Below are 15,773 nucleotides of genomic sequence, written 5' to 3'. Positions count from 1 at the left end.
GGCAAAAAGGATAAATCTCGTGATGTCGTTGCCAACATGGAGGCAAGGTTAGCTAAGGTGGAGCTAGCCATGGCGGAGACTCGGGAGGGGTTCGACTTGATCGAGCAAGGCATGGAGAAGGGCTTAGAGGATCTAAGGGAGAAAATCCAAGACCTTCGTGAGGGGGTGCTAGTCTCACAAGTTCAACCAATGTCACACGAGGAGTTCGTGTCCTTCCAAGAAAAGGTCTTGAGCATGTTTGCTAGCATGGAGTCAAGGATAGAGACTTTGGCCACTCAAATGGAGTCCCAAGACCAGGAGGTTAGGCAGGAGTTGGTCATCTACAAAGCTGCTATGTCGGCACGAGTCATGGCCACCCATGAGGCATCTAGGGTGGAGGTGCCAAAGCCACAAGGGTTTAGTAGCAAGCGAGATGCCAAGGAGTTGGACAACTTCTTATGACATATGGAGCGATACTTCGAGGCTATCGCAATGACTGATGAGGCGACTAAGGTAAGAACTGCAACCCTCTACCTTACTGACACAGCTACTCTATGGTGGCGTCGGAGGTTCACCGATATGGAAAAAGGCATTTGTACCATAAAGACGTGGGGGGACTTCAAGAGGGAGATCAAGAGGCAGTTCTACCCCAAGGACGTGGCTTACCTGGCTAGGAAAAACATAAGGCGTCTCAAGCACACAGGCTCGATATGCGAATATGTCAAGGACTTCTCTTCGCTCATGCTTGAGATTCCAAACATGACTGAGAAGGAGTTACTATTCAACTTCATGGATAACCTGCAAGGGTGGGCCAAGCAGGAATTAAGGCGCCAAGGCGTTCAAGACTTAGCCATTGCTATGGTAGTAGCAAAGTCTTTAACGGATTACAAGAGGGGAGACTCCTCCAAAGTTGAGTCTTTAGAGGGTCTTTAGAGGATAGCCACACCATGGGCGAGGGAGACGATGTTTCAAGGAACCACAATGCTCCTAGAAAGGGATCAAGCAAGACGCCTAACGTTTGGGAAGGAAGGGGTAAGGCGGAAAGGAAGGAGTTTATGCCTAAAATCAAATGCTTCCTGTGTAATGGTCCACATTGGGCACGGGATTGTCCCAAAGAGAAAAGCGCTCAGTGCCATGATCGAGAAGAGGGAGCAGGAACATGAAGCACATATGAGCTCGATGCAGCTGCTAGGTGCCCTCCAAGTCAACCCAAAGCCTAGTACGCCTAAGACCTCCTTACCATCAGGGGTGCAAGTAAAGGAGGCAAAAGAGGAGCAAGCTGAGGTAGCCCACACACACATGGACAAGGTCACCAAGGGAAAGGTGAACTCAATGGGTAAGAGGAAGCAGCACTCCAGGAACCGAAAGTGCAAGGGTTTGCATCCATCCTAGGCCTCACAGGAGAAAGGAGGTGAAGAATAGCCTGGCTGAACGGGTCACCAGGAGACAAGGGGTCCCTCCTATGATAGAGTATCTAGTCCGATGGAAATGACTACCTAAGAGGCGGGTAAGCTGGGAACATGCGGATGCCTTGAGAAGGTTCTGGAAACACATCGAGAGGTTTCAAGAAGAGGCAACGACGGGGACGTCGATGGCATAAGTGGGGGAAATTGTCACAGGATGCTTCAAATGAGCTTCCTCATGGGTTCATATAGAGCCCAGGAAGCTTCTGAAGACTCCTAGAGCCATCTACACTAAGTCATTGGTGGGAAGAGTGTGGAAGGTTCTAAAGAAGCCTAGAGATGTCCACACATCTCTACACTATGGTGGAAGGCATGAAAGGAGTCCAAGGCTTTCTAGAGAATTCTAGGAATCTCTTGTATATTCTTGTACATAGGTTTGTACATAAAATTATGTAGGGTGTTCTAGATTATTCTTGAGTTGTAAGGAACCCTCCAAGGTTCCAGAGAGTTTCATTGGTGCCTATAAATAGGTGAGACCCTCATTGGCCAAGGCACCACCCAAAATCACTTCCTAACCAAGCAAGTGAGTTCTCAAAGCACTTGTAAAGCTTCCTTTGAGCAATAAAAACTTTCATCCTTTAAGAGTTGCCTACTACGCCTTCTAAAGCCTCCGAGTCATGAGCATCTTAGCCTAACGAGTTAAGCATTGGGAGTAAGGTTGACTTAGCAAGATCAAGTGTCTTGACTTGTCTAAGTGCCGCACGAGCTTAGGAAAAGACTAAGTCCGTGACACTTAGCTGTTATCATCAAATGCAACAAGAAGTTCAAAGAGGTAAAGCCCAATGGAATTTCAATTTTCTACAACATTTTTAAGTATCTATCCAATCAAGCCATCTTCCTTCTACTAGTGATTCAACTAACTTATGAATAATATCAAAAACTATCCAAGAAAGATAGAAGATTGTGGAATTTTAGTGGTTGGTTGCATTAAATTGTGGATCAATTTTGTTAGGTTCCTTAGGTTAAGTAATCATAAAGCAGATGGTTAGCAAAGCATGAAGCAAAATATTTGGTTTCTTTGGTAGGACATTTTTACCTCTATAATTTGGATTGAGAGTTGTTCTAACGATTTTCACCAGTGCTACCATTTTTTACTTGTGTGCATCTGTTTTCCAATTTTATTACACTTAGCTTAGAGGATTGTGTACTTATGGGAAAGACTTCTTTACTTCCTTGTATTTGTTATTTTAATACAATGAAATGGTTGATCCTATTTGATGGTGCATTTGTGCATGAGTGGACAAACAGTTAAGCTTTCTTTTTTTTTTTTTTACATTGCATGTTGAATTTTAGCCTTTGGTCCAAGCTATTCAGATTAACCAGCTTAGATTGGGTACCTCTTAGGAGCATCGATGACATGATGTCCATCTCAAATAGAAGTTTGGGGAACTTTATCAAAGGTAAAGTCTTGTGGCAAATCACTTGTCTCTCGATGATATGGATTGTGTGGAGGGAAACAAATGCTAGGATTTTCAAAGACAAGAGGAGGACTTCAGAAACACTATGAGATCTAATTCATCTCTATTCATCCTTCTGGGCCTCTTGTTCCATGATATTTAAGGGCATTCGTCTCAGTGTGGTTCAGCTTGATTGGCAGTCTATGTGTAAGCCATAAAGGTTAGTTTTGAGAAGAGAGGAGATTTGTTTCGATTTTATTCAAAGGAGTTGTGTTAATCTTCATGGAGGGATGAGAGGTTTTATGTTGCATGTTCTCATAGGTTTTATATGGATGTATAGGTCTTTTTGGTTTTTTAGGAGAAGGTTTAATGTTCCATTTGTTGATCAATTTTTGTAAATTTAGGGAGGATGTATATATATATCTATGTGTAGTTACTGAAATGTTTTTAATATTTATCATGTTGCACCCCATAGCAAAATGGATTGAAAGAGATAATAAAGCACCAAGGAGAGACTAGCATCAAGACTACATTACACTAGGTCGACTTCATAAGACAATTTTTTCCCTTTGTTGACTTTAGCCAATTCATATTTGTCATCCATATTGCCGATGTGAAACTTTTTTTTTTTTAGATAAGTGAGCGCAAATATATTAAGGGCCAGAAAGCCACAAAGCATACAGGAAATATACATAGCAGCCTAAGCAAAAACACAAGAACAAAACACTCACCAACCCTTAAGGAACGGCAAGCCATTCCAAAAAACCTAAAAGTGAAGAGGACTCATCTCCCATAGACACCCTAGCCCAACTCCACAAGTTACAAACAAAAGAATTTTTCAACTTCTATATAGCTAGAGAGCCCCCCCTAAAAGCTAATCTATTTCTCTCCTTCCAAAGCGTTCAAAAAATACACAACGGAATAGAAGTCCAAATCTTTTTCCTCTTTTTCCCCACAAAAGGGCCCCTCCAACTAAGTAACATCTCTTTAACTGTCTCTGGGAACACCCAATTAGCCCCAAACAAGGCAAGGACAATCTCCCAGAGAACCCTTACAACTATACAGTGTAAAAGAATATGATTTACATTTTCCTCTTCACAACCACACAAAAAACACCGATTTGGAAGATGTCAGCCCCATCTTTGAAGTCTATCCAAAGTTAGGACCTTCTCCCAAGTAGCCTCCCAAGCAAAAAAAACAACTTTGGTTGGGACCTTGTCCACCCAAATACTCTTTTTTGGGAAGGTGATGACATTAGGGCCTGTCAGCAGCTTGTAAGCATCTCTAATCCGAAAAAGACCGTGTCCCCCTCCTTTCCATATCACTGAATCCTCTTCAGGAGAAATCCTCAAATCCCTCAGCATATGAAACAGCTCTCCTAAAGCATCCAGCTCCCAATCGTTAGAGTTTCTAGAGAGTCTTATATTCCAACCTCCTTGGCCAAGGCTAGAATCCCACATCTCATTTACCGAGGCGTTCCTTTGGGCCGCCAAGGCAAACAACTGGGGGAAAGTTTGGGACAACGCCTCATTGCCGCACCACTGATCAATCCAGAAATTAAACCTTGGTCCCTTCTCCCACTTTGAACTCTATATTATCCCAACACCAATACGACTCCTTCAAGATATCCTTCCAAACCCCCACCCCAAACGTTCCGCGAGCCTTATTAGTTCTCCAACCAAAACCCTCATAGCCATACTTCACCCCGATCACCTTCTTCTAAAAGATTTCTTTTTCAAAGGCAAATCTCCAAATCCATTTGCCCAACAAGGCCTTATTCAAAAGATCAATCTTCCGAATGCCTAGACCCCCTCTCTTTTTGGGTGCACACCACCTCTCAATTGATTAAATGAATTTTTCTTTCCAGACTTCCCCCTCCCCAAAGAAAATCCCTTTGTAATTTTTCGAGCCTTTTTGCAACTAGCTTGGGCATACGAAAGAGAGACAATTGGTAAATAGGTATACTAGCCAAAGTGCTCTTAATGAGGGTAATTCTCCCGCCATTTGACAAATATTGTCTTTTCCAAAGGGCTAGCCTTCTTCTCATTCTTACTTCCACCCCGTCCCACATAGTCGTGGTCTTGTGATTGGCCCCCAGGGGCAACCCCAAATAAACAGTAGGAAGGGCCCCCACTCTACACCCTATCTCCACAACCAATTCGTCAATGTCTTCAACCTCCCCAATCGAAATTACTTCACTCTTAGCTAGGTTTATTTTAAGACCAGAGGCTGCCTCAAACCACGCCAAAATCCAGCTTAGATAGGTAAGGTGATCTTGTCTTGCTTCACAGAAGATAATAGTGTCATCAGCAAATAGTAAATGGGACACATTCATCTCCATTCCCCCCCTCCCTCGAAGACTACAGCCGGAAATGAATCCCCCATCAACAACCCTTCTTAAAAGCGCACTTAGCACTTCCATACCTAACACAAAAAGGTAGGGAGATAGTGGATCTCCTTGGCGTAACCCCCTGGAATTGGAAAAATAACCTGCTGGCACCCCATTAACCAGAATAGAAAAACTTGCAGTTGAAATACACCACCATATCCACTCCATCCAACGAGCCCCAAAACCCATCTTGTGCATGACCTTCATGAGGAATTTCCAATTAATGCTATCATAGGCTTTTTCAATATCCAATTTACAAATCAGCCCTTTCTCTTTACGTTTATGCCAAAAGTCAATCACCTCATTGGCTATGAGCGAGGCATCCAAAATCTGTCTTCCCTTCACAAAAGCATTTTGGTCCGCAGAGACCACCTTGTCTAAAACCTTCTTAAGCCTATTGGTCAACACTTTGGCCAAGAGCTTATACAATCCCCCTAGCAGACTAATGGGCCTGAAATCCCCAAGGTCATCAGCCCCCCCTTTCTTGGGGATGAGGACTAGGAAAGTAGAATTGAGACTCTTAGCAAAGGACTTCTCATCAAAACTCCTTGAACATATCCACAATCTCCTCCTTCACGAAGTCCCAACAAGATTGCCAAAAGGCCACTGTGAATCCATCCGGGCCTGGAGCCTTATCTCCATTCATTCCCATCAGAGCTGCATGAATCTCTTCCTCAGTGAAAGGTTGTTCCAAGCCTTCAGCTTCAATATGGTTTAACCTTTGAAGATTCAGCCCCTCAATATCAGCTTTCCAAGCTGGCTTCTCTGACAACAGCTACTAAAAAGCATTCACAACCCCCTCTCTCACCTCCTGCTCCTTCTCCAGCCACCTCCCATTGATCTTAATCTTTTCCATGGAATTATTTCTTCTATAGGCATTAGCCATCCGGTGAAAGAACCTAGTGTTCTTATCCCCTTTCTTAAGCCACAGCTCCCTAGACAATTGTCTCCAATGCGTTTATTCCAAAAGCACCCATTTTTTAAAGACTTCCTTAACTTCTCTTTTCAACTCCGTCTCTCCTTCAGTCAGGCTCCTTTCACTCTCCACCCCATCCCAAAATTCTACTTGTTGAAGTGCTAAGTTTTTATTGACTTCCAACCTTCCAAACACGTCCCTGTTCCATCCTTTGATTTTATCCTTCAAGACCTTCATCTTTGTAGCCAATCTAAAGTTGGCCCTCCCTCTCCCCCCCGCCTCCTGCCACCAACCCTGAAGAAGCTCCTTAAACCCATCAACTTTGAGCCACATATTTTTTAACCTAAATGGGGACGGGCCCCTTCTGATCCCTCCACCTTTCAGAAAGATGGGAAAATGGTCAAAAGTGGGTCTGGGAAGCCTACTCTGGACAACCCCACTAAAATAGTCAAGTCATTCTGGGTCACTAGAAAACGGTCCAGTCTAGCTCAAGATTGATTGTTCCTACCCCCACTCCAAGAAGCCACCCCCTCTTGCATAGGAAAATTCAGGAGCTCTAATTCGTCAACCACCTGAGCAAATCTTATCATGGCGCCAGTCAGCCTCCCCTAATTACTCTTTTCCCATTAGGATAGGGTAACATTGAAATCGCCCCTTAAGCACCAAGGGTCATCCCAGATGCCCCTTATAGCCCCTAGCTCTCCCCAAAGAATCTCCCTATCTTCTTTGGAAAACGGCCCATACACTCTTGTGAAGATCTAGGCCTTCCCATCTTCTATATTCCTAAGTCTGCAAGAGATTGAGAATTGCCCCATCTCCATCTCAAGGACCTCCAGGGTTCTTTTATCCTAGCATATCAGAATCCCTCCCGCAACTCCCTGAGCACCCATGGCACCCCAATCAAGGAACCTCCCAGAACCCAAACTCCTCACCAGACCCTCTGTCATTGACTGAATTTTCATTTCCTGGACACAAAACAAATCAACCGTCTGGCTTCTGATCATGGCCTTAATCACTTTCCTTTTAGAGCTATCATTGGCTCCACGCACATTCCAACTCAAAAGCCTTATCTTCATTGGACTTCCATAATCTGGCACCCTCTTCCTTGCACAGTACACTTCTTCTTCTTCTCCCCCTCATAATTGACTGAACATTCAAGCCTTTTCAACTCTCTTTCAAATCTCAATTTCTCCAGCTGAACTTTGTTGTGAACTCTTTCCCTCATCTTCCTAATTTGATCAGAAACTCCAAGATATCTTTCTCTAGTCCCTCTATCGAGAATCCCAAAAGCTTACTGAACCTAACCAAATCACTTTCCTCTCAGCTTGCTTCCACCCATCCTCTTTCTTCTTGTGGCATAGACCAGGCAAGGCACAAAGCCTCTCTGCTCTCTTCCATGCTGTTATTATTGACCTCTATCATTTCCCAACACTTCCCTTCTTCCTGCTCTGTAGACCCAGAACCGTTGCATGGTCTATGAGTAACCCCCTGGGTTATGTCCAAGAGAGCCCCAGAAGGGTCGAAAAAACTCCCCCAAAGGAGTCCGACCAAAAATAGAAGAAGGGGAGGAAGGAAGATCAAAAACCACCATTCCAAAGGAGGAAAGGGCGTTATCATACCTTGCAGCTTCCTCCAGCAAGGCACAGTCAGTCTTAGAGGTCCCCTCCGACTAAGTCTCCTCCTCAGAAAGCCTCCGCAGACCATCCTTCACCCAGAAAGGGGAAATAGCAGCGTCTCGGCCCCTCATTGGGCTTTGGCTACTTACCACAGCAGGACGACCCTCCTCCGCCTGGGCCCTAACCATAACTAAAGTATTGCCGATGTGAAACTTAATCCTTGACTTCAGTGGTGTTTGTTTTTTGGCTCAATAGAAAAGGTCAAAATATTTGGCTTTTTCTATTCAGCTAAAAGTAACTTGTTGATATCAACCAATATAACCAAAGTGAACTTGTTATCAATAGGTTCAGTTTATTTGTATTGGTTGATATCAACAGGTTACTTTTAGCTGAATAGAAAAGGCCAAATATTTTTGCTTTTTTACTCAACCAAAAAACAAACACCACTTTCCTTTAACCTATTTTCATTCAATTCATTTTTTAAGCCCTTTTAGTTTATGCCAACTCAAGATCCTTTCTTCCTATAAATTTCATTTGAAAATCTATAAACCCTTTGAAAGTCAAGGTCTTTGCACAGTCCTTGGCATATAAGAAGGTTAATACAAATTATTTGCTCTAGAAGAGGAGACCTCATAAGGCCCACAACTCGAAATAGTGTATTCTGTGTAGAAGTAGGGAATCAATAGATAACTAGCAACTTGGGGCTATGTCTTTCTTGGTCCCCATGTTTAGCTAATCAATTAGCAAAACATGAATCCAAGAGGATGATTTATTTTGTAGGGGATTATTTACACCCTTGAGAGGTATATCGTTTCTATATTCTTTACATGGTCTTCTATCATGTTTGATTCTATCATGTTTGATTTACGTAGCTATCTTGTTGCTCATGTTAGATATTTCTCCGTCTTTTTTTTTATCATCCTTTGTACTCTTGGAAAAATCTTACGTCCTTAATTTTTACTTAAGAATTTACTTCAATAAATTGTTTGTTTCCCATCACAAAAGAAAAAAAAAAGGTGCAAAGTGGGAAAAGAATGGATCAAATTCCCCATGAAGATTCATAGTTGATATCAAGGGCTTATGATGGATTAAAAAAATAAAAATAAAAATAAAAAAGAGTTGCCAAAGATTTCATCACCCCAAACATAGACATGACTCAAGACTTAGCTCAATTCTTTATATAAAAGAATTACAAAATTGAAGGCTAAGGATAGATGTTTCCTTCCTTCAATAGGACCTTTAAAGAAGATTATCATGTTTTGGGAAGATTGAACCATTCTTAATTTTAAAGATGAGGGTTTAGGGAGATCGAATCATTTCCAATTTAAAGATAGTGGATCATTTATTTGAATAATTGATTTTAAAGCTTTGGCTACAGTGAGAACAAACGGCTTACCAATGTATTCAATCTTAAAATACCTGTTAAGGAATGGATTTTGGGTGACTTAACATCCTTCTAGATCCTTGCTCCTCTTATTGGTACCTAGGGATGATTTCATGTTGTTTGGCTTCCCATGAGAGTCAAGGAAATAGATGCATGATGTATCACTAGGCGAAAAAGAAGGTCTAACAATTTCATTTAGTCTTGCAACCTTATGGACCCTCCTCCAATAAACTCTATTTTTGTATCTTATGCCCTCTTTGTTGGAACAAAGGGGTGATTAGAATGTTTGGTTTTCCCATGAAAAACAAGCAAGAAGACGTGTCACTAGAAGCATGAGAGGTTTGATAATTTCATAAAATTTCACCAACTTGTGGGTCTTCCTCACATAAAGTCTTCTTTCACATAGTTAATCTACAAAACCACCTGATCTATACCTAATAGATTTTTCCATTATCCTTCACAACCAAGTTGTAAGTTCCTTTAAGATTTGAGAAAGAATTCCCCCTTTTATATTGGTCTATGATACTCAAACTCTCCAACTTCATCCAACATATGCATATTGACATAACACAACATGGGTGCCATTACCCTTCACAACCAAGTTGTAAGTTCCTTTAAGATTTGAGAAAGAATTTCCCCTTTTATAGTGGTCTATGATACTCGGACTCTCCAACTTCATCCAACATACGCATATTGACATAACACAACATGGGTGTGGTGTGGGATCTTTGTCGGACGCTCCCACTTTACTTTGAATATGGTTGTTTGATTTTGATTGTTTTTTTTTTCCAACTTTCTTAATATATTAGCATATTGAAACAAAATAAATAAATAAATAACAATTAAGGATAAGAAAGAAAAGATAAAGATAAAAGAAAAAAGATAGGAACTCCTTATCAAAGATATCTTTACTTTTAATTGATTTCATTTTATTTTTTCCTTTTATTATTTCATGTCACCACACCGATATCTAAATTTTGGATCCATTTTAGCCGGTTCCCCATATCCTAAAATTTGAAGTTAAAAGAACCAAACTCCTAAACATCTAACTGCACCCAAGTCCAAGCAACATAGATGGTGACTATAAATGAATTACAGTCAATTTACCAACTCAAAGAACAAGAATTTTCAGCACTTTTTGATTTTGTATTGACTTGACTCCAGAATCTAATCCTAGAAGGCCAAAGTGAAAATTCCAAGGCCTACTCTTCTTCTATTTTATTTTCTGCATTGCTGTATTTACTCAACCCAGACTTAACCTTAATTTTACCCTAAAACCTTGCTGTTATAACTAACTCCTGACCCTACCTTAACCCGTCAGTTTGACACTGAAAAACTAACATTTCCCTGGAGTAGATAATTTACAGTAATCTTTCTCCCTAAACTCCAATCCAATATCAATTTTTTTTTTGTTTATCAGAAACAAACATTTTCATTCATCAAACAAATGATAAATACGAGAAGGATAAGCAATCCTTCAACGATGTACAGAAGATGGTAGAAAGTAACCATGAAAACCACAAAAACTAGCCTCATAAAATCCCACATATAAACAGGAGCAAAAAACATTGGACACTCAGGGGAGAAGGAAATCTCAAACAAAGGAGGCCACATGCTTTGCTCCTTGCTTGGCTAACTAATCTGTGACTTGGTTTGCTGAACAGGAATCCAAGACAAAGCACAACCCAACCCAGTCTATAATCACTTAAAAACCACATAATTTCTACTCCCCATTCCTGACTAATACAATATGATCCAAGACAAAAGCATATGTCAGCAACAGGTAATACATAGAAATGTCAATAAGTAATTACAATTACAGTTGTAGGTCCCTGCAGCTAGGTCAAGATGAAAACAAGTCTCACTGTAGGGACCGTCCATCATATTCTATAATCAAACCAGAACAGCATACTAGAGTATGAATGGCTAATCATAATAGAAAAGTTCTTGAATAAGCACATGGATACAAGAAGCTTTCATTTAGCAACTATATACGGAACTTTTCTTGAAAGATTGATAAAACCAGGTAACTGCTTCTCATAGCATCAGCAGATGGTAGATAGTGAATGAAGCCAAAACTCACTCGTTGCCTAGATTTGGTTGAATTCTCAATGTCTCTATCAAGAGAAACTTCATGGGAGTTTAAAAACCGCTTATTCACACCTCTATATTTTTTTGTTGGAGCCATGAATTTCTTTCTTTATCAATCTGAGAGGCATCAATAAGATAAAAGGTAGCAAATCAAATTTCTTAAGCACAATCTGATTGATAAAAATATGGTAATGGATAAGAAGAAGAAAAAACATAATCTCACAGAAGGGGCAACAAATATAAAAGCTCATCAATTTATAGAAAGGGAGGCACAAGCCCAACGATCATATAAAAGCATATTTAGAAAAAGATCTGAGAACTCTCAAAAAATATGTTGGAGAATGCAAGGTCAGAAATGATAAGTTAGCTACAATAAGTCAGCTACAATAAGTCAGCATATGATATTATTAATGAAAATTGACATATGACATAGACATAATAAATATGCAATACCAAAAAAGAGAAAAACTATTTGGCCACTTAAGATTAATTATTCACAAGGAGAGAGATTGCTGATGATTTACATGTTACCATGTTGTTATGTATGGCAACTAATGCACCAAGGTCAGGTTGAAAGGACAGTTGTAGAAGTAGTTAATCTTTATGAAGCAATATGATGTACAACCAAGATTAATACATTCATAAGATAAACATTGTCCATCTTTTATTTTTGTTCAAAAAGAAAAAGAACAGATATGAGGTAAGAGTATAAGATCTACTCAAAAATAAATAAATAAATAAATAAAGGATGGGGAAAAAATTACCTTAACACTGGACATTCTATGACATTGATGATTTTTTATTTTTATTTTTTGATAGATAATGAAGTATAGAAGTATGAATATTAAAAGAGGCACCAAAAGAGTGATGCAGGTATACAAGACATATACACCGACTGCCAAGAGGCTCAACCAAGAAAAGGAGCTACAAAACAGGAAGGGCTCCAACAACACCACCCTCGACAAGAGCCCAACCAATCGAAGTAACTAACTAGAGTCTAAGGACCATCATTTATAAACATCTTAGTCTCCAACCACAAAAAAATAAATAAATAAAAGAGTTTTTTAGCCTTTGGAGCAAAAGCTCATCACCATCAAAGGCAATTTTGCTCCTTGCCTTCCAAATCGTCCAAAAGATTCATAAGGGTCCTGCTCTCCGGTCTGTAATCATATGGATGACATTAAGAGTCTGATAAAATACTGCATGTTGGTAGTTAATTCATCTACCAGTATCTACTAGGCAGTCTATAAAAATGGTCAATCACCTATTCTATCAAATGAAACAATCCCCAAGGTGTACAACCCAACCTCTTTAGTAACACCAGATAACCATCTAAAATGATCCTGAGAGATTCTTGGAGTACCTTCTCTTGTCTAGAAAACTAGATGTTCAACCTTATAGTGAATAAGGCCCAAGGCACCAGACTAAGGAAATCCAATCTATAAATTTCAAATGGCCTCTGAAAACGAAGAGGGATAAAGGCAAAGAAATGGTCGCAGAGAGAGCAGAATGATGCAACCAACCTATGCTATTTTGCAAGACTGAAATGATGCAAATGATGATGGTGGTGGAAAAGACTGGAATCATATCAATAGAAATAGCAAAAACACAACATCATGAAAATCAATAGAAATTGCAGAAATAGAGCATTATGCACCCGATTGAATTGAAAAAAAATACAAATATGGTTTCATTTAGCTGTGCACAATTAAGACTCAATTTGGAATTCCAATTCGAATTTGATAACCCTGCTTGTACTTGGGAATTTCAAGGATTTGGGGCAATTAAGCCATCAAACTGCATTTTCTAATAAATTACTCAGATTCCAATAATAAGCTTCCATTTCACTAATGCTTGCTTTCATTTTACCATAAGGGAACTGGAAATGGATTTTAAAATTCCACCCAAAACCCGAAAAAAAAAAAAAGGAGAGAAAAAAAAAAAAGCAAAGAAGAGAAAAAGAAAATCTCAATTCAATGCACTACAGAAAAAATAAATAAATAAATAAAATTCAAATCAAATCAAATCCTCCACTACTATTTAAGTCCCCGGCATCAAACCAATCTATTCACATTCACAATCACAACCAGTTTTAAAAAATAAATTGATAAATACCCAATTTATATTTACAATCGACTTAGGAAAAGATCAAAACCAACTTGAAGTTACAAAATTAATTTGACACGCTCAAAAAAATAAAAACCCAAGTTCAGTTCAATGCACGGCTATCACAATTTGCAATCCACTTCAAGCCCTCCAGCAGCAAGCCACAACCAACCCAATTCAAATTTATACCCAGATGAATCAGTCCAAAAAACTGCTTCGAAACCTCCCTCCAAAACCAATCCCTCACAAAAAAGGTGATCAAGAAACTTCAAAAAACTGTTTGAAAAAAATGTAGCGAAATTCAAGAAAAATTTTGAAATTGTTGAACGTAGAACCATAGTTTACGCATGGAAGTAAGATTGGAGAGTGTCATCCTACCGAGTTTAGGGTTTCGGAGATGAGATTGGAGAGATTCAGCGAGAGGGAGGGGAACGGGGCTTCCACAGAGAGTAAAGACTAAAGAGTTCTAGAGAGAGATGGTGTTGCCGCGAAACTTGAATGTATGGTGGCTAAGCCAATTGGGTCAATTGATTTTTCTATTTTATTTTTCTTTAATTACTATGTAAAATTAATTGCATTCTATAAATGAAAATTTATTTTTTTAAATACAATTTAAATTTAAATTTTAATTTTAAGTTTATTACTAATTATTTCCAAAAACATAAAAAATAATAAATAAGATTTTTAGTTAAACATTTTTTCAATTTTTACTTAAAAAACATTAAATTATGGTTCTTACATTTAATTTATTGGATTAGATGCACAATGAGTCTAATTTGAATTAAAAATACGGATCAAATTGAATTGAATTTAATTTAATCTCTAATCTTAATTATTCAATTCAAAATCAATCGGATCTTATTTTTCTAAATTTTGGTTAACTCAAATTGATAAGATTTAACGAGTTATACGATCCAAAAATCATATATAATATTTTTTTTTTATATATTTTCTATTTAGTGATACCAAAATTTAAATAATAAATATGATAAAATTTTAAGATAATATCCAAAAGGGAAAATAAATCTATATATATTTCTAAAAGATGAAAAAGTGTATAATATAATTACAATTTAATATTTTTTTAAATATCTAAAAAAATTTATTTAGTATATAAGATAATATTTATTATAAAATATTATAAAAAAAATGAAGTTATGGTTATTCGAACCTTGTCTCAATTGAGTTCAATTAAATTGAATTTAAATTGAAAAACTTAACCAAAATTTGACATCCAATATTAAAAATGATTATCTAAATTTACTTAAATGTCTGAGTTTAAGTTTAATTAAGTCAACTCATCTAAGTTACACCCTTAAATAATATTAAGCAATTTTTTTTATAAAAAAAATTATTTTATTGAAATAAGATTAATTTTAATAACTATTACATTAAATAAAAAATATACATATTTCATAGATAAAACTATTATATTTTTCAAAATATAGATAAATCATACTACTATTTTTTAAAACTCTCGAAATAGAAAACCATATTTAGAAGTATTTTTAAAATAATGTAATTCAATAGTAAATAATATAATAGTTTGAAAATAAAAAATAAAAATCGAATTAGATAAATGAAATTTTGTAAGATCGGAATATTTTAGTTATTTTAATTGTGAAGAAAATAAAAATGAAATGAAATAAAATATTCAACTTTCTAATGGTATAATAAAAAATATTACCAAAATGCATAAAATATTTACCTAAAATTAAAGTCATTGCGTCACACTATAGTTAATAACTTTATTCTATTTTAAAGTTTTGTTTTAATAATTAATGCGATGTTTCATATCGAATAAAGAGGATAAAGTTTTTAGCATTATATACGTATGAGTTCTTAATGTCATGAGCCCTTTTTGACCCATTGTAGATAGTATCTATATGATTATGAGCGATGGTTATAAATTGTATCGATTATCAGACCCGAATTTGTTTGACACTATGAACGGTATTTATTTATTTAGTCCTATAATCCCATGTGACACAAAAAGTATGTGGAAATATTTTTAATATTTCGCATTGGTGTAGATAAGGTTTAGGCTGAACTATTTTTCATATCTAAATTAGTAAATTCTCAAATAAATATTTTGTTTTTGAAAATAATTAACAACTATTTTAAAAAATCACTTTGAAAGACTATTTTCAAAACAGTTGTCAGACAAACGTACAAAAGCTTTGAATGAGATCAATCTTGCAAATTAAAATTAATAAATTAAAGTTAAAAAAAAAAAAAAAACCAACTAAGTATATAGGTTTAATTTGAAAATTATTCTATAGGTAGAACTATGTTAAATATATTAGGGTTCTTTGATTAAAACGAGACATTTTGATTAGAAGAAGATGAAATGAATCATAAATATTTTGACAAAACTTACAAGGCATATTTGGATTAAAAGGACATATTTTGATAAAATTTTATCTTAAATA

At 37.3% G+C, this 15,773-nt stretch overlaps 1 protein-coding gene across 8 annotated transcripts in view; it reads right to left on the bottom strand.

Annotated features, from left to right (window-relative positions):
• LOC117930775 (protein ALWAYS EARLY 2) overlaps nt 1–13,826 on the bottom strand; it is a 52,376-nt gene extending 38,550 nt beyond the window's left edge. For 7 of the 8 annotated variants that reach the window (XM_034851486.1, XM_034851487.1, XM_034851489.1 and 4 more), the window contains exons 1-2: nt 13,720–13,826; nt 11,228–11,352 (exon numbers count right to left, since the gene is read on the bottom strand). In XM_034851486.1, coding sequence (XP_034707377.1) covers nt 11,228–11,332 — 105 coding nt within the window. In that variant the 5' untranslated portion in view covers nt 11,333–11,352; nt 13,720–13,826. The remainder of the gene's footprint in view (nt 1–11,227; nt 11,353–13,719) is intronic. The other variant, XM_034851491.1, reaches the window with a different exon arrangement.
• Nucleotides 13,827–15,773: the final 1,947 nt, after the last annotated feature.

Source organism: Vitis riparia, chromosome 14, assembly GCF_004353265.1.
Source record: "Vitis riparia cultivar Riparia Gloire de Montpellier isolate 1030 chromosome 14, EGFV_Vit.rip_1.0, whole genome shotgun sequence".
Classification (NCBI taxonomy): Eukaryota; Viridiplantae; Streptophyta; class Magnoliopsida; order Vitales; family Vitaceae; genus Vitis; species Vitis riparia.
This window is presented reverse-complemented; position numbering and strand designations above follow the sequence as displayed.